Source organism: Chelonia mydas, chromosome 6 (genome assembly GCF_015237465.2).
Source record: "Chelonia mydas isolate rCheMyd1 chromosome 6, rCheMyd1.pri.v2, whole genome shotgun sequence".
NCBI classification, from domain to species: Eukaryota; Metazoa; Chordata; order Testudines; family Cheloniidae; genus Chelonia; species Chelonia mydas.
The window spans coordinates 101,661,441-101,686,863 of NC_051246.2; the positions used below are offsets into that span (position 1 = coordinate 101,661,441).

The 25,423-nt window shown below is 40.1% G+C and overlaps 1 protein-coding gene across 3 annotated transcripts in view; it reads right to left on the minus strand.

Moving 5' to 3' along the window:
• The window catches only part of NRDE2 (NRDE-2, necessary for RNA interference, domain containing), a 76,215-nt gene that overhangs the window by 48,554 nt on the left and 2,238 nt on the right, over positions 1 to 25,423 (minus strand). For 2 of the 3 annotated variants that reach the window (XR_005225582.2, XM_007055455.4), the window contains exons 2-3: positions 10,661 to 10,769; positions 1,199 to 1,429 (exon numbers count right to left, since the gene is read on the minus strand). Coding sequence is in view for 2 of the 3 variants with exons in the window: in XM_007055455.4 (XP_007055517.2) it covers positions 1,199 to 1,429; positions 10,661 to 10,769 (340 nt within the window). In the remaining variant the exon portion in view is untranslated. The remainder of the gene's footprint in view (positions 1 to 1,198; positions 1,430 to 10,660; positions 10,770 to 25,423) is intronic. The other variant, XM_043547866.1, reaches the window with a different exon arrangement.

Consider the following 25,423-nt stretch of genomic DNA (forward strand, 5'->3'; position numbering starts at 1 on the left):
TGAAATGGAAGGCCCACTTTTTGAGCCTGGGCACCCAATGTACCCATGTAAGCTCTTTTTCCTATTCAAATCATCACACTGGTCACTTTAGAACATTTTTCTTGCTACGTATCGACTAGTTACTCATTATTTTAGTGTCTCTGAAAGCAGCAAGCCAACAGGTGATATAATACAGTGGCTCTCAACCTTTCCAGACTACTGTACCCCTTTCAGGAGTCTGATTTGTCTTGCATACTCCAAGATTCACCTCATTTAAAAACTACTTGCTTACAAAATTAGACATAAAAACACAAAAAAGTGTCACAACACGCTATTACTGAAAAATTGCTTCCTTTCTCATTTTTACCATACAATTCTAAATAAATCAATTGGAATATAAATATTATATTTACATTTCAGTGTATAATATTCAGAGAAGTATAAACAAGTCATTGTCTGTATGAAATTTTAGTTTGTACTGACTTCGCTAATGCTTTTTATGTAGCCTGTTGTAAAACTAGGCAAACATCCAGATGAGCTGATGTACTCTCTGGTTGAGAACCACTGATATAATAGAACATCACTCATTCGAATCTTGATTCACATATACAAAAAATAAAGTGTATGAAGCATACTGCATACTAATGAATGGCTAAAGGCCAGAAATAAAACTAAAAATACTAAATTAATACAAACATCAATATACATCTTATAATGAATGCCCACTGCTGAGAGGGGAAATTATGAATGCACAGTATAATGAAACACTTCCCCTTAGGAAAAACAAATTTTTGCTTCAATATTCAACAACTTCAATTTTCTGCAGTATCTAAGGACATCATTTAATACAATTCCTCTCAAAGCACAACAGGTTACTCAAGGATTAATATAAGGAAACAAAGATTTACAATAATTCACAGGGAGCATTAACATTAAAAAAGCACCACATTTTCATTGCTCTGCTATTCTGTTCAGCTCTGGAAAAAAAACTTTCATAAAATATTCCTCGTCATAATTTTTCAGATGCAACAATTAATAAAAAATGTTTGAGTGTTTCTTGTTCTGTTCTAAGACAGTTACAATGGAAGTTTAAACTTATTCTTTTAAGAGTTAGAACTGACCCACTGGTGAGAGTATTCTCATCTAACAGTTCAAACACCAATACAGTACTAGAATAGGATTATATTTATATCCAAGCATATTAGTAAAATGCACATACTTCAATGTTGCTGCTTCTCTTTCACGGTTTGTGTCACTTCCTCTAGGTTTATCCCTCATACACTCACTGTCCAAGTCTGACTCACTGTTACTTGATTCCTCTCTGGTTTTCTTTTTTCTTTTTTTGTGGTGATGATGCTTTTTCTTTTTCCCTTTCCTTTTCTTAGTTGATTTTTTTAGATCTTCATTGGTGTCACTTCCTCCTGAGAGCTCTGACCTTGAAGGACTCCTGCTAAGAAACATAATTCCTTACATAGTTAGAACAATTTTAAAGAAATTTCACCAGTGAGAAAGTCCATAACCAGAGTTTTCCTCATCCCCCAAAGTATAGGGAAGGATAGCTCTCAGACAGTGAATTGCATCAATGGTTGCCACAAAAGTGGAAGAAATCTGCGTAACAGCCACCATTTACCTTTAAAATTACTGAAATTTGTTTTGAAATTACTATTTGAGGCAGGTCGTACAAAGTTGTACTTGCCCATGGTAAGTACACTTTGATAAGTGAATAAATATCAGTAGTCCTTTCCATTACCACCCCCAGAGTAAAAGCGAATGAGTTGCTTTTGTACCTAGGCTGATAAATTTTCAAGACAATTTTGCAAGGCCACTTTCACTTTAGATCAAGTTAAAATGATTGGAGGGGCCTTCAAGCAGGGGAGGGGAGAAATTGACTAGTACTGTTTTTTGCTTTTTATTGATGCATAAGAAATACCTGAAACGTGTGTTGTAAAATATATATATATATATACACACACACACATACACACACACACACACACACGTGCTTTTTAGATTAGAAATACAGTTCTTGCTGATTTTGGAAGAATCAGTGATCACTAGAGAATTAGTGAAATTTTGACAGTACACGCAACTGAAAGCTGAGCAATTGAGAGGATAAAGAAAGCAACTGAGAGAATACTCACTGTTAATTTCAGTATATAATGAACAGTTGGAAGAAGGGATGTCTTTGTTAAGAATTCAACATCAGTACCCTCTCAACTAAGATACAAGCTGACAATAAACATCTGATACTTTCAAGACGTCTTTCAGTAAAAAGCAAGAGAGACCAGACTTGACATTCTTGATATTTCGAAGATCAAAAACCATCAGAAAAAGCACTCTTTCAGGGGCAAAAAAGAAGCGTGGTAAACTGCACTCAACCAAACAGCATTCATTTCAACATGACTAAATATAAGGGTATACATCTAGAAACAAAGAATGTAGGTGATACTTACAGAATGATATCAAGTATCCGGGGGTAGCTGTGTTAGCCACAAAAACAACAAGGAGTCTGGTGGCACCTTAAAGACTAACAGATTTATTTGGGCATAAGCTTCGATGCATCTAAAGAAGTGGTGTTTTACCCACAAAAGCTTATGCCCAAATAAATCTGTTAGTCTTTAAGGTGCCACCAGACTCCTTGTTGTACTTATAGAAGGGGAGTCTATTCTGGGAAGCAGTGACTCTGAAAAAGACTTGGGGGTCATAGCTGATCATCAGCTGAACAAGAGCGTCCACTGTGATGCTATGGTCAAAAGAGCTAACGCGATCCTAGGATGCATAAGCAGGGGAATCTCAAGTAGGAGTAGAGAGGTTATTTTACCTCAGTATTTGGCACTGGTGTGACTACTGCTAGAATACTATGTGAGGTCCGTGCCCACAATTCAATGTTGATGATAAATTGGAGAGGGTTCAGAGAAGAGCCACGAGAAGAATTAAAGGATTAGAAAACACGTCTTACAGTGATAGACTCCAAGTGCTCAATCTATATAGTTTAACAAAAAGAAGATTAAGGGTGACTTGATTACAATTTTTAAGTATCTACATGGGGAACAAATATTTAATAATGTGCTCTTCAATCTAGTAGAGAAAGGTAAAACATGATCCAATGGCTAGAAGTTGAAGCTAGACAAATTCAGATGGAAAATAAGGTGACAGTAACTAACCAGGAAAAATGGATCCCTAGCCTCTGTTTCCCAGAAGCTGGGAACAGGCGACAGGAGATGAATCCATAGGTGATTATCTGTTCTGTTCATTCCCTCTGAAGCACCTGGCATTGGGCACTGTCAGAAGACGGGACAGGGCTAGATGGACCTTTGGTCTGACCCAATGTGGCTGTTCTTATGTTCTAGGGATCATGATGGATTTTCCATCACTGACCATTTTTAAAACTAGACTGGATGTTTTTCTAAAAAGTATGCTCTATGAATTATTTTGGGGAAGTTCTATGGCCTGTGTTATACAGGAGGTCAAATTAGATAATCATAATGGTTCCTTGTGGCCTTGGAATCTACAAAAAACACTTTGCACCCTTCTTCATAAAAATGCCCCAAAAAAAAAAAGGGGCACAAACCCAACCTTTTAAAAATTATTTACAGATTACCTTTCAGGAAAACAAACAGGTGTTAAAAAAAAATCCATGAAGGGGCTACTGCCGATCATTGAGGAAAAACCCTCGAAATGAACTAAAAGTTAAGTAGTCAAATTAATAAAATAATTCCTCTGTATATTTTCTTTCTTGATAGTTTAATACAAATTATATTTTATTTAAAATATTCGCTGTTTACATAATGTCATCTGCAAGGTAATTTTAAGAATTCCTTTTACTTTATCACATTATAAGCCTGTAAAGACTTGAAGAAAAATGACAAATACACAAAGTTTTGGCAAGTTTAGCTGCAGAAGTTATATTGTGATAACTCAAGTCAAACATAAGTTGGTGAATAAAGATGGGTTCAACTTTGATGTGTTGGCTCTTTGTAATGACAAAAAATGTGTTCATTACAAAAATCAAAGAGGACTTTGTTCCAAAATACACATCACTGAAGTTCAGAACTTTCCTGCTTCAACCTGACTCATAGACTTTATGGTCAGAAGGGACCATCATGATCATCTAGTCCAGAGCTGGGCAAACTACGGCCCGTGGGCCACATCCGGCCCGCAAGACCGTCCTGCCCGGCCCTGAGCTCCTGGCCAGGAAGGCTAGCCCCTGGCCCCTCCTCTGCAGGCACGCTGCCGTGTGGGCAGCACACCTTGCACCCACCCACCGCCCAGACTTTCCAATAAGCCTGTCCTGCCACTCTGAGCGGCATGGTAAGGGGGCGGTGGGAGGGGGGATTGGATAAGAGGCAGGAGGTCCCGGGGGGCAGTCAGGGGACAGAGGGTGGTTGGATGGGGGAGGCAGTCAGGAGACAGGGAGATGGGGGGGTTGGATGGGGGTGGGGTCCCAGGGGGTCGGGGGTCCCGGGGGGGACGGACAGGGAGCAGGTGGGAGGGTTGGATGGGGGTGGGGTCCTGGGTGGACAGTTAGGGACGGGGGTCCCGGGAGGGGGCGGTCAGGGGACAAGGAGTGGGGGGGGAGGGGTTGGATGGGTCTGGGGTCTCAGGGTGGGGGCGGTCAGGGGACAAGCAGCAGGGGGGGTTGGATGGATCTGGGGTCCCGGGTGTGGATAGGGGTCAGGGCAGTCAGGGGACCGGGGGGGGGGGGGTTGGATGGATCTGGGGTCCCAGGTGTGGATAGGGGTCAGGGCAGTCAGGGGACAGGGAGCAGGGGGGGTTTGGATGGATCTGGGGTCCCGGGTGTGGATAGGGGTCAGGGCAGTCAGGGGACAGGGAGCGGGAGTGGGTCCCAGGGAGACAGTTAGGGGTGGAGGGGTCCTGAGAGGAGGTGGTCAGGGGACAAGGAGAAGGGGGGGTTGGATGAGTCGAGGGCAGTCAGGGGGCGGGAAGTGGGAGGGGGCGGATAGGGGGCAGGAGCCAGGCTGTTTGCGGAGGCACAGCCTTCCCTAACCGGCCCTCCAAACCGTTTCGCAACCCTGATGTGGCCATCAGGCCAAAAAGTTTGCCCACCCATGTGACCTCCTGCACATTGCCGGCCACAAAACTTCACCCACCCACTCCATTAACTACTGCAGAATGCACCCAAGTCTTAAATCAATATGTCTAGTATTGCACCTCTTGGGCAAAGTGTTTAAAACACAACCCTGTATTCCATAAAACTGGATCCATTTCTTTTAATCAAAATGAGCTTTAATCAGCCATTTAAGTGACCTGTAAGATTAAATTGCAACTCCACAACTTTACATAGGACAGTATTTCATTAATTCACATCTCTGCACAGTTTATAACTGACAATTTTCTATATTCAACTATGGTAGGGAAAGTGGCTATTTGAACTGGTTTTCATAAAGAAGGGGGGAAAAAAATCACAAAGATGATACCTAAGCCTTAGCATTCCTTCAAGGATTACTTACAATATTTAAAAGCAAATGAAAAATCATGATTAAGGCTGTGAGTTTGTCACGGAGGTCACAGAAAGTCACAGATTCCGTGACTTCTACAGCAGCCAGGGCGGCTGCTTGGGCCAGCAGCCCCAGCCACTGCCGGAGCAGTCTCAGGCCATTGCGCCCCCCTCCCAAAGCACCAGCAGATATTTGGGCCTGAGAGGGGACTGGGGCTTGGGGTGCAGGAGAGGGTGAGGCTTCTGGGCAGCACTTACCTTGGGGGGCTCCCCAGAAGCAGCTACATACCTCGGCTCCTAGGCGGAGGCGCGACCAGGGGGCTCTGTGCGCAGCCTCTGCCTGTAGGCACTGCCCTCGCAGCTCCCATTGGCCAGGAGTCACAGCCAATGGGAACTGGGGAGTCGGCACTCATGGTGGATGCAGCATGCAGAGCTGCCTGGCCGCGCCTCCGCCTAGGAGCTGAGGGAGTGAGATGTCAATGGAGACTACACCAAATATGAGCCCCAGGAGGATACAGGGTGGGTTGAAGAGGATTACAAGGAAGAATAGGAATGGAAAGAACTTGCAGCCAGAGGGAACCGGGGATAGACTGGAGAATAGCACCGTCACCAGGAAAAGGCAGGTCTATGTGATCGGGGACTCTTTACTGAGAAGAACAGACAGGCCTGTAACCAGAGCTGATCCAGAGAATAGAAGGGTATGCTGTTTTCCAGGTGCTAAGATACGGGATGTAGACCTGAGGTTGAAAAGGATCCTAAAGGGAGCAGGAAAGAATCCCCTAATTATCCTTCATGTGGGAACAAATGATACAGCTAGATTCTCACTGGAAAGTATTAAGGGAGACTTGCTAGGCTGGGGAAGATGCTTAAGGAAATCGAGGCTCAGATGATCTTTAATGGGATTCTGCCTGTTCCTAGAGAAGAGCAACAAAAGTGTGACAAGACTATGACTATCAACAGATGGCTTAGACAGTGGTGCTATAAGGAGGGCTTTGGGATGTATGGCCACTGGGAGGCATTCATGGACAGAGGACCTTTCTCTCGGGATGGACTTCATCTGAGTAGGGAAGGAAATAGACTTCTAGGATGGAGGCTGGCACAACTGATTAAGAGAGCTTTAAACTAGGAAATTGGGGGAGATGGTTGGGAGATGTCCAGGTAATCTCCACGCCAGATTTTAGCATTGAGAGGGAAGAAAACGAAGAAAGAAAGGATACAGCCATGGGTAGGAGAATGTATATAAGGAGGAAGGGCAGTGTGGATACCAGTCTGATAGGATATACTGGCTGTAGAATGACCGGGCCTAATAGGGTACAGAATGTGAGTGAGGCCAAACAACAAAAATTAAGATGTTTGTACACCAATGCGAGGAGCCTAGATAACAAAATGGAGGAACTAGAGCTACTGGTGCAGGAAGTGAAACCAGATATTATAGGGATAACAGAAACATGGTGGAATAGTAGTCATGGCTGGACTACAGGTATTGAAGAGTATGTGCTGTTTAGGAAAGACAGAAATAAAGGTAAAGGTGGTGGAGTAGCATTGTATATCAATGATGAGGTGGAATGTAAAGAAATAAGAAACGACGGAATGGATAAGACAGAGTCCGTCTGGGCAAAAATTACATTGGGGAAGAAAACTATTAGAGCTTCCCCTGGGATAGTGCTTGGGGTGTGCTATAGACCGCCAGGATCTAATTTGGATATAGATAGAGCCCTCTTTAATGTTTTTAATGAAGTAAATACTAATGGAAACTGTGTGATCATGGGAGACTTTAACTTCCCAGATATAGACTGGAGGACGAGTACTAGTAATAATAATAGGGCTCAGATTTTCCTAGATGCGATAGCTGATGGATTCCTTCATCAAGTAGTTGCTGAACTGACTAGAGGGGATGCCATTTTAGATTTGGTTTTGGTGAGTAGTGAGGACCTCAGAGAAGAAATGGTTGTAGGGGACAATCTTGGTTCAAGTGATCATGAGCTAATTCAGTTGAAACTGAACAGAAGGATTTACAAAAATAAATCTGCAACTAGGGTTTTTGATTTCAAAAGGGCTGACTTTCAAAAATTAAGGAAATTAGTTAGGGAAGTGGATTGGACTGAAGAACTTATGGATCTAAAGGCAGAGGAGGCCTGGGATTACTTTAAATCAAAGCTGCAGAAGCTATCGGAAGCCTGCATCCCAAGAAAGGGGAAAAAATTCATAGGCAGGAGTTGCAGACCAAGCTGGATGAGCAAGCATCTCAGAGAGGTGACTAAGAAAAAGCAGAAAGCATACACGGAGTGGAAGATGGGAGGGATCAGCGAGGGATCAGCAAGGAAAGCTACCTTATTGAGGTCAGAACATGTAGGGATAAAGTGAGACAGGCTAAAAGTCAAAGTAGAGTTGGACCTTGCAAAGGGAATTAAAACCAATAGTAAAAGGTTCTATAGCCATATAAATAAGAAGAAAACAAAGAAAGAAGAGTGGGACCGCTAAATACTGAGGATGGAGTGGAGGTCAAGGATAATCTAGGCATGGCCCAATATCTAAACAAATACTTTGCCTCAGTCTTTAATAAGGCTAAAGAGGATCTTAGGGATAGTGGTAGCATGACAAATGGGAATGAGGATATGGAGGTAGCTATTACCATATCTGAGGTAGAAGCGAAACTCGAACAGTTTAATGGGACTAAATCGGGGGGCCCAGATAATCTTCATCCAAGAATATTAAAGGAATTGGCACATGAAATTGCAAGCCCATTAGCAAGAATTTTTAATGAATCTGTAAACTCAGGGTTGTACCGTATGATTGGAGAATTGCTAACATAGTTCCTATTTTTCAGAAAGGGAAAAAACGTGATTCGGGTAACTACAGGCCTGTTAGCTTGATATCTGTAGTATGGTAGGTCTTGGGAAAAAATTTTTGAAGGAGATAGTAGTTAAGGATATTGAAGTCAATGGTAAATGGGATAAAATACAACATGGTTTTACAAAAGGTAGATCGTGCCAAACCAACCTGATCTCCTTCTTTGAGAAAGTAACAGATTTTTTAGACAAAGAAAACGCAGTAGATCTAATTTACCTAGATTTCAGTAAAGTGTTTGATACCGCGCCACGTGGGGAATTATTAGTTAAATTGGAAAAGGTGGGGATCAATATGAAAATTGAAAGGTGGATAAGGAATTGGTTAACAGGGAGACTACAGTGGGTCCTACTGAAAGGTGAACTGTCAGGCTGGAGGGAGGTTACCAGTGGAGTTCCTCAGACATCAGTTCTGGGACCAATCTTATTTAATCTTTTTATTGCTGACCTCAGCACAAAAAGTGGGAGTGTGCTAATAAAGTTTGCGGATTATACAAAGCTGGGAGGTATTGCCAACTTAGAGAAGAACCGGGAAATCATACAGGAAGATTTGGATGACCTTATAAACTGGAGTAATAGTAATAGGATGAAATTTAATAGTGAGAAGTGTAAGGTTATGCATTTAGGGATTAATAACAAGAATTTTAGTTATAAGCTGGGGACGCATCAATTAGAAGTAATGGAGGAGGAGAAGGACCTTGGAGTATTGGTTGATCACAGGATGACTATGAGCCGCCAATGTGATATGGCCGTGAAAAAAGCTAATGCGGTCTTGGGATGCATCAGGCGAGGTATTTACAGTAGAGATAAGGAGGTTTTAGTACCGTTATACAAGGCACTGGTGAGACCTCACCTGGAATACTGTGTGCAGTTCTGGTCTCCCATGTTTAAGAAGGATGAATTCAAACTGGAACAGGTACAGAGAAGGGCTACTAGGATGATCCGAGGAATGGAAAACCTGTCTTATGAAAGGAGACTCAAGGAGCTTGGCTTGTTTAGCCTAATCAAAAGAAGGTTGAGGGGAGATATGATTGCTCTCTATAAATATATCAGAGGGATAAATACCGGAGAGGGAGAGGAATTATTTAAGCTCAGTACCAATGTGGACACAAGAACAAATGGATATAAACTGATCATCGGGAAGTTTAGACTTGAAATTAGACAAAGGTTTCTAACCATCAGAGGAGTGAACTTTTGGAATAGCCTTCCAAGGGAAGCAGTGGGGGCAAAAGACCTATCTGGCTTTAAGATTAAACTCGATAAGTTTATGGAGGAGATGGTATGATGGGATAACATGATTTTGGTAATTAAATGATCTTTAAATATTCATGGTAAATAGGCCCAATGGCCTGTGATGGGATGTTAGATGGGGTGGGATCTGAGTTACTACAGAAAATTCTTTCCTGGGTATCTGGCTGGTGAATCTTGCACATATGCTCAGGGTTTAGCTGATCGCCATATTTGGGGTCGGGAAGGAATTTTCCTCCAGGGCAGATTGGAAGAGGCCCTGGAGGTTTTTCACCTTCCTCTGTAGCATGGGGCACGGGTCGCTTGCTGGAGGATTCTCTGCTCCTTGAAGTCTTTAAACCACGATTTGAGGACTTCAACAGCTCAGACATAGGTGAGAGGTTTATCGCAGGAGTGGGTGGGTGAGATTCCGTGGCCTGCGTTGTGCAGGAGGTCGGACCAGATGATCATAATGGTCCCTTCTGACCTTAGTATCTATGAATCTATGTCGCCACTTCCAGGCAGGGACAGGCCAGGTAGGGAGCCTGCCAGCCCTGCCAACCCCCACCCCCCAGCACCCATTGTGCCCCCAGGCCACCACCACCACCCAATGCACCTACAGCACCCCCTGGCCATCCCCCACCCCAAGATTTAGTCAGGTATATGTAGTACAAGTCATGAACAGGTAGTACAAGTTATGAACAGGTCACAGGCTGTGTATTTTTGTTTACTGCCCGAAACCTGTCCATGACTTTTACTAAAAATACCTGTGACTAAAATGTAGCCATAATCATGATCACTCAGCTACCTCCTTTCACCAAGATTAGCAGCAATTTGAATGCACCAGTGAGAAAAAGCTAAAGGAAAACTAATTTTAAAAGGCTAATTTCTCATTACTTTAAATGAAAGGAAATGCAATAATTATTCATAGTTTTACAAATGACACAATTCTGGCTTTCTAACCAGTGAACTGAGCGACAAGGTGGGTGAGGTAATATCTTTCATTGGAACAACTTCTGTTGGTGATATAAACAGTAAACCGTGCAACGAAAAGCTACACTGTAAGCTCCTGAGTTTGGCCACACTTACACCAAAAGAAAAGTAGGACATTAAAAAAAGGCTATTTAAAAAGTTGCAAAGAACCTGCTACCTTATAAATTGTGATCTCTCAGGAGCAGGATCTGAAGCCTTTGCAGTGTGCTGGTGCAGTTTCAGTGCATCTTCTGTGGAGAAGCTTGGATTGCTAAGCCAGTCCAACTCTGCAGGTAGAGAAAATGTGAGATCTACAACAGTTTGCCTGTTGTACTCTTTAAAAGGTGCAGATTCATCTAGTCAGCAGACAACCTAATTCACAGCAAATGTCACTAAAATCATTTAGAAGAGGCAAGGATAGTAGAAAGCAATCCATGAAATTTTCACTTAGCAGAGCACTGAGTTTTAGCACATTATAAAACATTTTTAGGACCTGGAATCCTCCCATGACATGAATCTAAATTTTAAGTAAAATGCTACAAAACAATATTTAAAAGTGTAAACTGAAAAGCAAAAGAGTTTCACATACTTTAGAACTCTCTATATGGTGAATGTCAAAATCAGGCTGACCGTGGGTTTTAATGCCCCAAACAACAGACATGTAGTTACTAAAATAAAAAAATACCAGAGGACTTCAAAAGGAATGTATTGCTCTCCATATTAACAATGTTTATTATAATGCATAAATACCTGTGTTATTCAGATAGAGCTTTCCCTAGACAATATTTCAATACAAAACTCTCAACCACCATTCCTATACAGAAATTATTTTATCTTAAAAATTCTGAAAAATAAGATTGTGCTACAAGTAAATAAATAAATAACACTTCGTATTTATTTCCTTCAAGTATATCAAAGCACTTCATGTATACGAACAAATTATATCTCATAATAATGTATGTGTGAAAAATGTTTTTAAACCCATTTTACAGATAGGGACATTCAGCAAGTTTAAGTTACTTGTACAAGTTCACATTGCAGAGCCAGAATTAGAACCCTAAATCCTAGACTTCCCCTCCTCTAACCACTAACATACCATTACCCCTGTATCAAGTGAAATCAAGGACACTCACATTTAATTCTAATATACAATATAGCATTTTAAGTGATTACTTCTCCAAAATTTTGCTTATGTCACATTTTCTGGATGATGGTAGGATATGGAAGTGGTTCACTTCCCAGGCATTTTATTGTTGGAGATCTCTGCATGAATACCAACTCTTTGTGTTTAAAAATGCATCTGTTCAGGCTACTTAATCATTGCCATAATTTTTACTTGTGCCATCAAAATTATCTCCACAACATTAGAATGGTAAAAGAGAGAAGATATGGACTTCTTTTGGAGAATAAAGAGAAGGAAAGGAACTATTCAGAAACAAAGACCTATTTTCATAAATATTCAAAATCGTAAAAAAGATGAGCAAGAATACCAAAAATATTTATTCCAGCCTTACAGAATAATGAAAAATAGCTAGTGGAGGCACAAAATACAGCTCACTTAAACTTTATGCTCAAATAAATTTGTTAGTCTCTAAGGTGCCACAAGTACTCCTGTTCTTTTTAAAATACTGGCTTCTGCAGCTAACTCAGTCGTATTCACCTTCATTTTCCTGTTTGCTCATAATCTGGAAAAGAAAAACAAGCTTTCCTGCTTTCTCAGGTCCCAAACGATTTCTCAATTTGGAATGAATTAGTCCTAAGGAAGAAAATATTCTTTCTACACCAGCAGAAGAAGCTACTGCTGTTAAAAGTGAGATTATCACTTCAACAGTCTCTGAATCCAAGTGCTTAAGTGACTTCCACCAGTTTACTGGTGTGACTTTCTTTAAAACATCATCAGCAAACATATATTTCTTGAATGGTTCTTATTCCCAAACTGGGTCTCTTTTACAGCCTGCTGCCATTATAGGTTTTCCCTTCTAGTGAGAGAACGGTATGGTAGATCTCAAATCAATGAAGGCTACACTCAGAAAGACCTCAAGACTTCCGGAATATGCTGCTCAAACAGTTTCACTTTTATTTCTACTGGCTGTCCCTCCCTCCTCACATTTATCTCCAGACTTCTTCTCCTCGTCCAGACCCTATTCCGCCCCCAACAATCTTCTATTCATTGAACTTTTTGAAAATTTGCACTTTTAGAGAGAGGTAAGGGATTGACTCTGTGTACACAAATTTGTAGAGGGACAACAGGGTTTAGGTCTATTATTTCTCACCTCTATATATTATTTATTTAAAAACATTTTTGCTGTTAACAAACATGTTCTCTCTGGAGACACTAGTCCACAGTTTGAGAACTGCAAAACTAAGCATCTCTGATGGTCCCTTCTAGACTGAGCACTGAGTCCCATTGGGTAGATAGAAAGATTAACCTAAATAATCTATAAAGAAGCCCCTGAAACCCCATAATCCATGAACTACTGGAACTCATTTACAAAACTTTTCTTAAACGTTACATGAATATATTGTTTCATACTACAGAATTAGAATTTATAATCCTATTCCATGATGAGAGATCTTTGAGCTATAATGTATCTTAATTAAAACTATCTTTAGATCAGTTTTTTTCTTCAAAAAGCATTTTATCAAAAAAATCCGATTTAACTCACAAAAATAATTGATTTATATCCACCCTGTAAGGGAGTGAATAAAAAATAATTTCAAAATGAAAAAGCAAGATTAAGCAGGTTAAAACTTAGAATTGATGCATTAACACACGGAGTTGCCCAAAAACAGTCAATTGCAGCAAAAAAGGGCATTCCCGCAATCCATTTGGCATGCAAACAAAAATCCAAGCAAACAAAAATCCATTTGGCATGCAACAGACACTGGGGGAACAAATTCAGGTTTTTCAAGAGCAAGTAACAACGCCTGCTCTTCTCTCAGAAATAGGATAAAAACCAGGGCTGCAGGTTCCCAACTGCTTTAACCTACGGAGCCACACTCCTCGCTCAAATCTAAAAATATAACCTTCTTTCTCAAATATTTTTACATACTGGTTAAGTTTTCCTTTATATCTTTTCTCAGTTTGCTAAACTCGCTGCTGCTGCCTGTACCTTCATATATCTTGATAGAGTTAATCTTTCTTGGCTCAGGTCTCCCTACTATCCTAGGTTGCTCCCAACCTCTTCCTCCGCCCCTCTGCACTACTACTCTCTCTCTTTGTTTTAAAAATTGAAGTTTTTAAAGAAACCTCCAAAAGATAAAGCAGCTGAAAAAACAAAACAAAACAACAAAGAGAAAACAAGGTAAAAACTTTACTTTAAATAAATCCAGTAAATTAATTATTTTAACCCTTCAGGAATGCAACAACTGGAATTACTCCTAACTTTCTTGAAGATATGGTTGCAAAGCAACAGACAAGCAGACTGTTTCTAATCCTAAGCACTAACTAATATTTGAAACATGGGCATTCCTTATTTCCATACAGCAGATGGATATATACTTTAAAACATATATACTTTAATATAAAGTTTATATAAACTAATGAAAAATCACAGAATATCAGGGTTGGAAGGGACTTCAGGAGGTCATCAAGTCCAACCCCCTGCTCAAAACAGGACTCAGAACCCCCTGCTCAATCCCCAACTAAATCATCCCAGCCAGGGCTTTGTCACGCCTGACCTTAAAAATATCTAAGGAAGGAGATTCCACCACCTCCCTAGATAACGCATTCCAGAGTTTCACCACCCTCCTCGTGAAAAAGTTTTTCCTAATATCCAACCTAAACCTCCCCCACTGCAACTTGAGACCATTACTCCTTGTTCTGTCATCAGCCTCCACTGAGAACAGTCTAGAGCCATCCTCTTTGGAACCCCCTTTCAGGTAGTTGAAAGCAGCTATCAAATCCCCCCTCATTCTTCTCTTCCATAGACTAAACATCCCCAGTTCCCTCAGCCTCTCCTTATAAGTCGTGTGTTCCAGTCCCCTAATCATTTTTGTTGCCCTCCGCTGGACTCTTTGCAATTTTTCCACATCCTTCTTGTAGTGTGGGGCCCAAAACTGGACACAGTACTCCAGATGAGGCCTCACCAATGTCGAATAGAGGGGAACGATCACGTCCCTCGATCTGCTGGCAATGCCCCTACTTATACATCCCAAAATGCCATTGGCCTTCTTGGCAACAAGGGCACACTGTTGACTCATAGCCAGCTTCTTGTCCACTGTAACCCCTAGGTCCTTTTCTGCAGAACTGCTGCCGAGCCATTCGGTCCCTAGTCTGTAGCGGTGCATGGGATTCTTCCGTCCTAAGTGCAGGACTCTGCACTTGTCCTTGTTGAACCTCATCAGATTTCTTTTGGCCCAATCCTCTAATTTGTCTAGGGCCCTCTGTATCCTATCCCTCCCCTCCAGCGTATCTACCTCTCCTCCCAGTTTAGTGTCATCTGCAAACTTGCTTAGGGTGCAATCCACACCATCCTCCAGATCATTTATGAAGATATTGAACAAAACTGGCCCCAGGACCGACCCTTGGGGCACTCCACTTGATACCGGCTGCCAACTAGACATGGAGCCATTGATCACTACCCGTTGAGCCCGACAATCTAGCCAACTTTCTATCCACCTTATAGTCCATTCATCCAGCCCATACTACTTTAACTTGCTGGCAAGAATACTGTGGGAGACCGTGTCAAAAGCTTTGCTAAAGTCAAGGAACAACACATCCACTGCTTTCCCTTCATCCACAGAGCCAGTTATCTCATCACAGAAGGCAATTAGATTAGTCAGGCATGACTTGCCCTTGGTGAATCCATGCTGACTATTCCTAATCACTTTCCTCTCCTCTAAGTGCTTCAGAATGGATTCCTTGAGGACCTGCTCCATGATTTTTCCAGGGACTGAGGTGAGGCTGACTGGCCTGTAGTTCCCAGTTTCCTCCTTCTTCCCTTTTTTAAAGATGGGCACTACATTAGCCTTTTTCCAGTCATCCGGGACTTCCCCGGATCGCCATGAGTTTTCAAAGATAATGGCCAATGGCTCTGCAATCACATCCGCCAACTCCTTTAGCACTCTTGGATGCAGCGCATCCGGCCCCATGGACTTGTGCTCGTCCAGCTTTTCTAAATAGTCCCGAACCACTTCTTTCTCCACAGAGGCCTGGTCACCTCCTCCCCATGCTGTGCTGCCCAGTGCAGTAGTCTGGGAGCTGACCTTGTTTGTGAAGACAGAGGCAAAAAAAGCATTGAGTACATTAGCTTTTTCCACATCCTCTGTCACTAGGTTGCCTCCCTCATTCAGTAAGGGGCCCACACTTTCCTTGACTTTCTTCTTGTTGCTAATATACCTGAAGAAACCCTTCTTGTTACTCTTAACATCTCTTGCTAGCAGCAACTCCAGGTGTGATTTGGCCTTCCTGATTTCACTCCAGCATGCCCGAGCAATATTTTTATACTCTTCCCTGGTCATTTGTCCAATCTTCCACTTCTTGTAAGCTTCTTTTTTGTGTTTAAGACCAGCAAGGATTTTACTGTTAAGCCAAGCTGGTCGCCTGCCATATTTATTATTCTTTCTACACATCAGGATGGTTTGTCCCTGTAACCTCAATAAGGATTCTTTAAAATACAGCTTAAGTTACTAAATGCCTTAAGTTACTAAATTAACAACACAAATTTGGCAAATGATATAAATTTTTATCAATGTTTATTAAAAGTTTTAAATAAAAAGGTAATGACTTGCTTATTTAAGTGTTTAACACTTTTATCTGCTTGTTTTTGTTTTAAATGCATTGTTTTAATAACTAAATTCTTAATGCCTTATAACCTTGTTTTAAAAATATAAATGGTACCACATTATTTTAATATTATGGTTGGGGTATAACCATCATAATATTATTACTATTTTTTCCAAAGTTTAAGAAGGTTTCAGTTATAAATATATGCCTCAACAAATAATGCAACTGCAAAGAAAAAGAATTCTCTTTTATTAATCCCAGTTTTGGAAGGGGGTTATTTTTTATTCAAAGAAAAAAAATCTAAGGGTTAAGGTAATATTAACAAAATATCAATTTCTTGTTTGCGTTTATAATTTATAAACTTGTTTGCACTTTTAAATATAGTTATAAGAATGTCATAAATAACAATTTATGCATAAAGCTAACCAAACAATTTCAATAGGTTTCCACCTTTGGCTCCCAAACACAATAAAGCAGGGGTGGGCAAATCCGGACCTCGAGCTCCCGCTGGGAAGTGGGGTCCAGGGCTTGCCCCGCTCCAGCCAGAGAGCAGGGTCGGAGGCCGCTCCATGCAGCTCCCGGAAGTAGTGGCATGTCCCCCCTCCAGCTCCTAAGTGAAGGGGCAGCCAGACGGCTCCGCTCTGCACGCTGCCCCTGTCCCAGGCGCCGCCCCTGCAGCTCCCATTGGCCGGGAACTGTGGCCAATGGGAGCTGCAGGAGTGGTGCCTGCGGACAGGGCAGAGCTGCCTGGATGAACCTCCGCATAGGAGCTGGAGAAAGGACATGCTGCTGCTTCCAGGAGCCGCTTGAGGTAAGCAGCGCCCAGAGCCTGCACCCCCGAGCCTCCCCCTGCGCCCCAACCCCCTGCCCCACCCTCCCCAGCCCGGAGCCCCCTCCTGCACCTGAACTCCTCATTTCTGGCCGCACCCCGGAGCCTGCACCCCCAACCAGAGCCCTCACTCCCTCCCACACCCCAACCCCAATTTTGTGAGCATTCATGGCCCGCCATACAATTTCTATTCCCAGACGTGGCCCTCAGGCCAAAAAGTTTGCCAACCCCTGCAATAAAGTGTCATAAAAATTTAATACCCTCAAAGTGTTTGCATGAACTTGCATTTAAAATGTATTTTGGTTTAATTGTTATACACTTTTCTTTTTTGTTAGGTAGTGGTTGTTAAAGTTTATGATTCTAAATAGTTAAAAGCGGAATTGGTATCACAAGCAAATTAACTCTAAAAAGCTTGGTAAAAATTATGTTACTAACTCTTTTGTAAAACAGAGTGCTCAGCAGGGAAAAGCATTACACCTTCTCACAGAAGACTGTGAGCATCTATTTTAGAAGTTAAGTATTACATTTAGTATTAAATATTACTAATGCACCTCAAGTGAAAAATGAATGTCTATACAACTGCAAAAGTATAGCTTGTGTTATAAAAGACTTGGTCTCTATTACATTGTAAACACACTAAGTTAATAAGTGTATTAAATTTGGGTTCCTGAAAAAAAGAAGAAATGTAAAAACAAAACAAAAAAAACTTTATTATGTTCACTAACTAGCTGTTTAAGGTTGCATCCCACAGACCAAAGACACCAGAAGATATCACACCACAAAAACACCAGACGATATTAGTGTACAGTGAAGGAAGCCCCAAGCACCAAGAAAAGAAAAATGAAGTGCTTTATAAGTAAGAGACTGGTCAACTACACCTCAGACTAACATATATGAACAATTAAATTGGCAATCAGCTAGAAATCACTAGCTAGACCAGGTTAAACCGTCATTTAATTTGAATTTGGCTATTGTGTAAAAGCAACTGTATTATTGCAGTATTACTGCTGTATTGTATTATTGCTGTACAGCATTTACAATGTGAATAACTTTGCAAAGCTGTTTAACCAACACACTAGTAAAAATTAACAAATGAACGGCATCAAGGAAAAAACATATCGGTAAAATTAATCATTAAGTTACATAGAAACTATAAATTGTGTAAACAAATTCCCTGTTAGTACCAGTCATAATTTGGGTCAGTAACATTGCATCCTAACTGAGGCACATGTTATTCAAAACACTCTTGTTCAGTGTCTGAGTACCAATACTAAATCCTGACACAGCAATGTTGGATAAATTGGTTACTGTCCATTCAGTAGGTTATCTGGAAGACAGCAGCTATAAGAAACAACTGAATCTATGTCAGCTACTGGTAAATCACATAGCAATGCAATGAATGGAACACAGAAGCTAGCCACTCCTGTTTCCTGCCCAGCAAAGCTTATCCCAGAGGGTGACAACCAGCAGTAAGGGTAACATATAACATGGATGGACAGTACTGTAGCTAATTACAAGAAATTATATATAAAGGCCTCATTTGTAATGTCACTACTCCAAATTTCTGTTTTACTTTTTATATACATACCACTGTGGGACACACTGTAATAATAATGCCTAACCCAGTATTTCAAAACACTCAACCTACTACTAGGTGGTAATTGTAACTGCGCAAATAGGGATCTGTTGCTATCTGCGGTACCAAAGTAAAACAGTCAGACTACACCACCAGATTGGAAAAGGATTATTATGCTTGGATACGAGGTGGTGTCATATGTATATATACATACTATACCTATATACCCAATAGGCCCACATACACTACAAATACCATATCCATATAAGTTTATTATTTGGGAGTGCCCCCAAAGCTCAATCATAACACTACACTATATAATTGCTTAAATAAATGCATATAGTTATAACATACCCTCCTAGGAAGCAAAAAATGCACCAAACCTAGTGTAAAGGATCTATTTAGCTATTAATCAACGTTTTAATGGTTATATCAACCAATAAGAAAGAATCTTTCTTTAGAAAAAAAATGAAGTACAAATTGAAAGTTGATTTAAATCAATCCACTCTGGTGGGACATATGTTGGAAAATTTCCATGTAAGTGACCTTTAAAGATATTTGACTCAGCCATCAACAATGTTACTCAAGCCAGGTAGGAAACAAGGTGTCATAAATATAAAGGGAAGGGTAAACTCCTTTAAAATCCCTCCTGGCCAGAGGAAAAACCCTTTCACCTATAAAGGGTTAAGAAGTTAGGATAACCTCGCTGGCACCTCACCAAAATGATCAATGAGGAGACACGATACTTTCAAAGCTGGAGGTGGGGGAGAAACAAAGGTTCTCTCTGTCTGTGTGATGCTTTTACTGGGAACAGGAAAGGAATGGAGTCTTAGAACTTAGTAAGTAATCTAGCTAGATATGCGTTAGATTCTGTTTTGTTTAAATGGCTGATAAAATAAGCTGTGCTGAATGGAATGTATACTTCTGTTTTTTTGTAACTTAAGGTTTTGCCTAGAGGGATTCTCTATGTTTTGAACTGATTACTCTGTAAGGTATTTACCATCCTGATTTTATAGAGGTGATTCCTTTACTTTTTCTTCTATTAAAATTCTTCTTTTAAGAACCTGATTGCTTTTTCATCGTTCTTAAGATCCAAGGGTTTGGGTCTGTGTTCACCTATGCAAATTGGTGAGGATTTTTATCAAGCCTTCCCCAGGAAAGGGGGTGTAGGGTTTGGGAGGATTTTGGGGGGAAAGACGTTTCCAAGCAGGCTCTTTCCCTGTTATATATTTGTTAGACACTTGGTAGTGGCAGCAATAAAGTCCAAGGGCAAAAAGTAAAATAGTTTGTACCTTTGGGAAGTTTTAACCTAAGCTGGTAAAAATAAGCTTAGGGGGTTTTCATGCAGGTCCCCACATCTGTACCCTAGAGTTCAGAGTAGGGAAGGAACCTTGACACAAGGAATTTCACAGGCTGAAGTATTGTCTTACACAGTCCCTGTAACTGAAGTACTTCAGAACTGATACATAAGAAGAACTAACTCTAAAGAGAATGCTTCTTAGGGCATGTCTACGCTGTGATAAAAGACACGCAGCGCAGCCACAGCTGGCCCTGGTCAACTGACTTGGATTTGCTGGGGTCAAGCTGCAGGGCTACAAAACTATAGTGTGCACGTTCAGGCTCAAGCTGCAGTCCCTATGTTTTCCAGGAAATATCAAGAGTGGTTGATTCCGGGCTAGTCCTGCAGTCTTTCTACATTCAAGATCCATGGAACTTCAACATACACTCATCACAATTGCATAATGAGGACCTAAAGCAGTAATTAAGTCAATGCCACACAGTGTGTTGGAAAAAAAGACAGCCTTATTTCCTAATTTTTATCACTGAAATACATATTCATAAATAGGAACTGCTCTTATCAACTTCTGCCATAACATCAATGTTCTTTCCATGTGCTTTTGGGGTGCTTTTGTTTCTGGGAACGTGGGGGGAGGGAGATAGGAACTGCCCCAAAAAGTTGTTTGATCCCTTGGTCATACTCTGATCTCATTTATACTTGTGTAATCCAGAATAACTGCACTGACTTCAATGGTATTATTCTGGATTTACAGAATTTTAATGATTTGGTCCTTCATGTATATGACCTTTTCATTATTTATTTGTTCACACAAACACACAGTAGAATTTGTAAAGTGCCTATTTTGACTTGTGCAATATTACCCAGATGAACATAATGAAAGAGAAAACTGACCGACTGGCAAAGATTCTAGTTGTGCAGCTATGTGGCATAACAGCACTGGACTGGAAATAAGTCAGTTCGCCCTCCTTAAAATCATTACACCTATCCCAGAGGATATTTTGAACACATTTATATTTTTGGCCATATGCCTAACAATGTACTTGAGAATTACAGGTATTCTGTATAACCACACAGCTTCCCTTATTAATAAATTATTGCTTACCTACATAATAAAATATGTAATAACTCACTATTGAGTCATTATTTATTTTGGCTGAAATACTTTTCATAAGTTTGTATAAAAAGTAATTACTGCACAGTAAATACTTTTACATTTAATGTCTGATTTTAATTTTAAATATTGACAATAATACTTTGTACTTAATAGTAGAAAGTGTTCTGATCATTTGCATTATATAAAGTACTAGCTTCATTTTACAAAGGGCATAGTGAAACTAAGTGATTTGTCCAAAGTCACAGAGACTGTTGGTACAACGTTCAGAACCCAGGAGTTCCAACTCCTAATCTGTTAAACAGTGCCTCAGAAATTCTTCCTAAAGAAATAAGGCATCTTACCACCACTGAAGTGAAGGAAATCTGTGTCACTGACTAGAATAGGTACAGAATCAGGCCCTTAAACAATTAACATGGATAGGTGCTAAGTGTTAGTTTACAATAAAACCATTTGAGATGTAAAATGGTAAAAGTACCCCAATAAGGGGAAAAATATTTTTGCATTACCAATCTTATTATTAGAACATAAGAACAGCTATACAGGGTCAGACCAAAGGCCCATCTAGCCCAGTATCCTGTCTTCCAAAAGTGGCCAATGCCAAGTGCCCTGAGGGAATGAATAGAACTGGTAATCATCAAGTGATCCATCCCCTATCGACCATTCCCAGCTTCTGGAAAACAGAGGCTAGGGATACCGTCCCTCCATTCTGTTATATGGGGCCTGATTTTTAGGGACTATTGCTCCTCGTGACTACAATGGGAGTTGTAGGTGCGCTGTACCGCTGAAAATCTGAGTCTTAAAACCGTAAAATAACAATGCATGAGGGTCTCTTTACCTCTGAATCAGTTAATTACAAACACTGTTCCCTGAACTGTTTATGTTATTGACTACATCACTCTTGATGCCAGTGCACGGATAACTAAAAAAAGGTAGCAATGGATAGAAACCACAAAAAAGCATAGGGCTGGTCAACACACAAATTTGCACTAAAATTGCAAATTAAAACAAATTTAGTTATTTTATTTTATTTTTTTGTGCCAGTCTGTGATTATAACAATAGGAATGAAAATGCTATTTCAAATCAAAACTGCTTTAGTTATTTCAGTTCAAGTTTATTTCTTTGCAGAAATCAGTAGAATTATATGCTCAAGCATTAGGTGTGGTGAGAACATTTTAAATGAAGGAACATCAGATCAGGTAAATCCCTAAATCAAAGGATTTTAATATAAACAAAACATTAATAGATCCTTTTTATTTTTTAAACACTATTTCCTGTTTGGAAAGAGATTGGTGAGCTGTTGTGATGACATCACAAGCAGGGGTCGTCAGAGAAACAGTGAGGAAACTGATTGACTGTAGGAACAAAAATGTACTTAATCCATTACTCAGTCAGTTTGGGCGAAGGGTGAGACCAAAGCTCAGTAGATGGGAGGGAATAGGGAAACCATCTCACTTTTGGAAGGCGGAAGTTTGTTATCAAACCTAATATTTCTAAATTTAAAAAGTTGCTCAAAGGGTGAGACCCACACTCTAAAAACAAAAAATGGAAAGAAAAAAGAAATTGATATTCCCTTTTCATGTGTATTTCTCAAGATGACTGTCCAAAAAAATTAGGGAAAAATATAAAAAAGGTAGCATTCTCACTGTGAGCCATTATTAACAAACATTCCAAATACTGCAGATCTAAAACATTTAAAACGTGAACCTGAAATGAACTTTAACTGGAAGGATCTGTTATACCTAGAACAGGTGAAGACACCCACTAAAATCAATGGGATTGCTCACAAAAGTAAAAGGACACAGGTATCGTTCAGTTTCTGATTCTTTACATTCCCATTTTAGGGCCTGTGACTCATGGCCAGAAAAGGTTAAACATCCTGCAAAATAAATGACTCAAATTCAACCCTTAAAGACATGTGGGGAGATAATGTTTGTGGTTTTGTGTGTTTACATATATATAGGTAGTGGTCAACAATGTAATCAACAGTCCCTGTCTATGCTGTATTCTGATAATTCAGAGATCAAAAGAACATCCTAGCATTTACATTCATTGTAAACATGGGATATCGCTGTATTCATCTCTCTTTGAAATATATATCAAATCATCTATGAATGGTGGAGGAACAGGCGATAGCTATATGAATTAACATAAGGCAAAGTACCCGTGATGGACCTCCTTCAAAGTCAGCCTAATTACCTATTGTTCCCTGAGGGACTCTGACTTGTCAAAGAAGACTTGAAATTGTATAAAAGTTCCCTGGGTCCTGATCCTGTTTATCTCAGATCTGCTTAAGCTTCATCAGAGGAAGTTTGAGTTGCAAGATGAGACAGCAGTTAACCCGGTACGCTCTGGATGTGATACTGGACTATAACCTATGGACTAAACTCTAAAAGAACTCTTTACAACTACAAAGCTCACCATCTCTGCTATGTATCTGAGCCTCAAGAATTGAACTCATGTATATATGTATATTGATCTTTTAACCTATACTCGCTTTTCTTTTTTAATAAATTTTAGTTTACTTAATAAGAATTGGCAGGAAATGTATATTTGGGTAAAATCTGGAATATTCATTAACCTGGGAGGCAATGTGTCTGATCCTTTCGGATTGGCAGAACCTTTTCTTCTATATGATGAAATAAGATTTTCAGAAATCTTCATCATAGTTGACCTGGATACCTGGATGGAGGTCTGAGGCGGGTTACTTTAAGGGAACTGTGTTGCTGGTTTCTGGGCAACCAGTGAGGTAATAAAGAAGCTGTTTTGTGCTAGCGTGGTAAACCTAAGTACTGAAATATCCACCAGCTTTGGGGATTGACTGCCCCATTCTTTGCAGTTCACCCTAATTGAGTGACCTCAGTTGGCCTCCACTGGGATCCCAGTCACAGGGCCTTTTATCAAAGGCAATTTGACCTTGAGAAATGATTATATAAACACATTAATTCCTTGACTATGTCCATAGCTCAATCTTGCCTGTGTAGACAAGACCAAATTGTGTTTTAAACTTGTAGAATCATGGTAGAAACTCCAACCCCATCCCCAGTACAATCAATGTACTTGCACAGATGCCCCCTAAATCATCATTTATACCAGCCAGATGTTAAAAATTCTCTTGCTATTCTGTACAAAATGGTAAACCATGCTGACCTAATACTTTGGGGAGAATTAAACAACTATTCCATTACATAACATGTACCTAGTTAAAGCCTACTTGTAAATAATCTCCAGTGAAATACTGGGCTGGGAACAAATATTTGAACTGCTTTTAATTCCTCTCATCTCATCATCATTAACCTAAAATTGTACGGTTTTCAAGGAAGGGACTTCACTTTAATACAACTTTTTAAAACACCTGGCATATTGTTGGTCTATATAATTTGTGTTAAAATTTATTTTTTCCTATCGTTTTCCATGTTCATGGGCATAACACCAGAAAGATAATGCATTAGACTCTTTCTACCCTTCCCACCTGAAAAAACCTCCCAGTATCTGACAGCAGAGCCAATGTTCAAGAATCTCAAAACAAGCTTTTTTGCTTTGCAAACATCTATAAGTCTGGTTCTAGCACAAATTGTGGGACCTAGTGATACTTTTCATTTTTAAAGCACCTTTCACTGGAGGATTTTAAGGCACATTATAACATACAGGCCCAATCTTATACGTACTACAGACTGCCATCAAGGGGCTGCTCACATTAGTAAGCAGTATGTTTAGTAGTAAACTTCTGCAGAATTGGGTCCTAATTAAACTTCATAACATCCCTTCACTTCACTCACCACTAAATTGCAGTGACCTCTAGAGTACAAAATGGCACAGCAAAAGTTTCAGACAGGAAGTCAAACTATCAAAATCCAAATAAAACAGAGGGGAAAGCATAGGTAGGCATAATGCAATTACCCAAAATGAAATCTGGCCAGAGTACCAGAGTTAATATCCCAGCTCTTACAAAAAAAATGCATAGAGATATTAAATGATCACAAAGAGCACCTCAGTTTTATGTATCATCTAAAAAATGACACACTCAGCAGCACAATGGCCCCTACACCCAGGAAGGACACTGGCTCCAAGGAAAGAGTGCCATCTTTCATCACCACCACATTCTACAGTACCTAGTTCTCAGACAAGTATTCATTTTATTCTATTAAATTTGTGAAATTTGATGGGATCACAGTTTATGGCGGTATAACAGTTATTTCTCTTTAATATTTAATGTTTTTATAACATTACTAAAATATGCTCAATCTGTTAATTAGTGGAAGCTGATAATTTATAGAAGATATTTCCACAAATTCTGGAAAAGTAATGATGTGTTAGTTTGCTAATCACTTTCTATCTCTACCTCTCCAAGCTCAGACACAAAAAATGAATTAGCACTGAGCTTCCTAGATTGAAA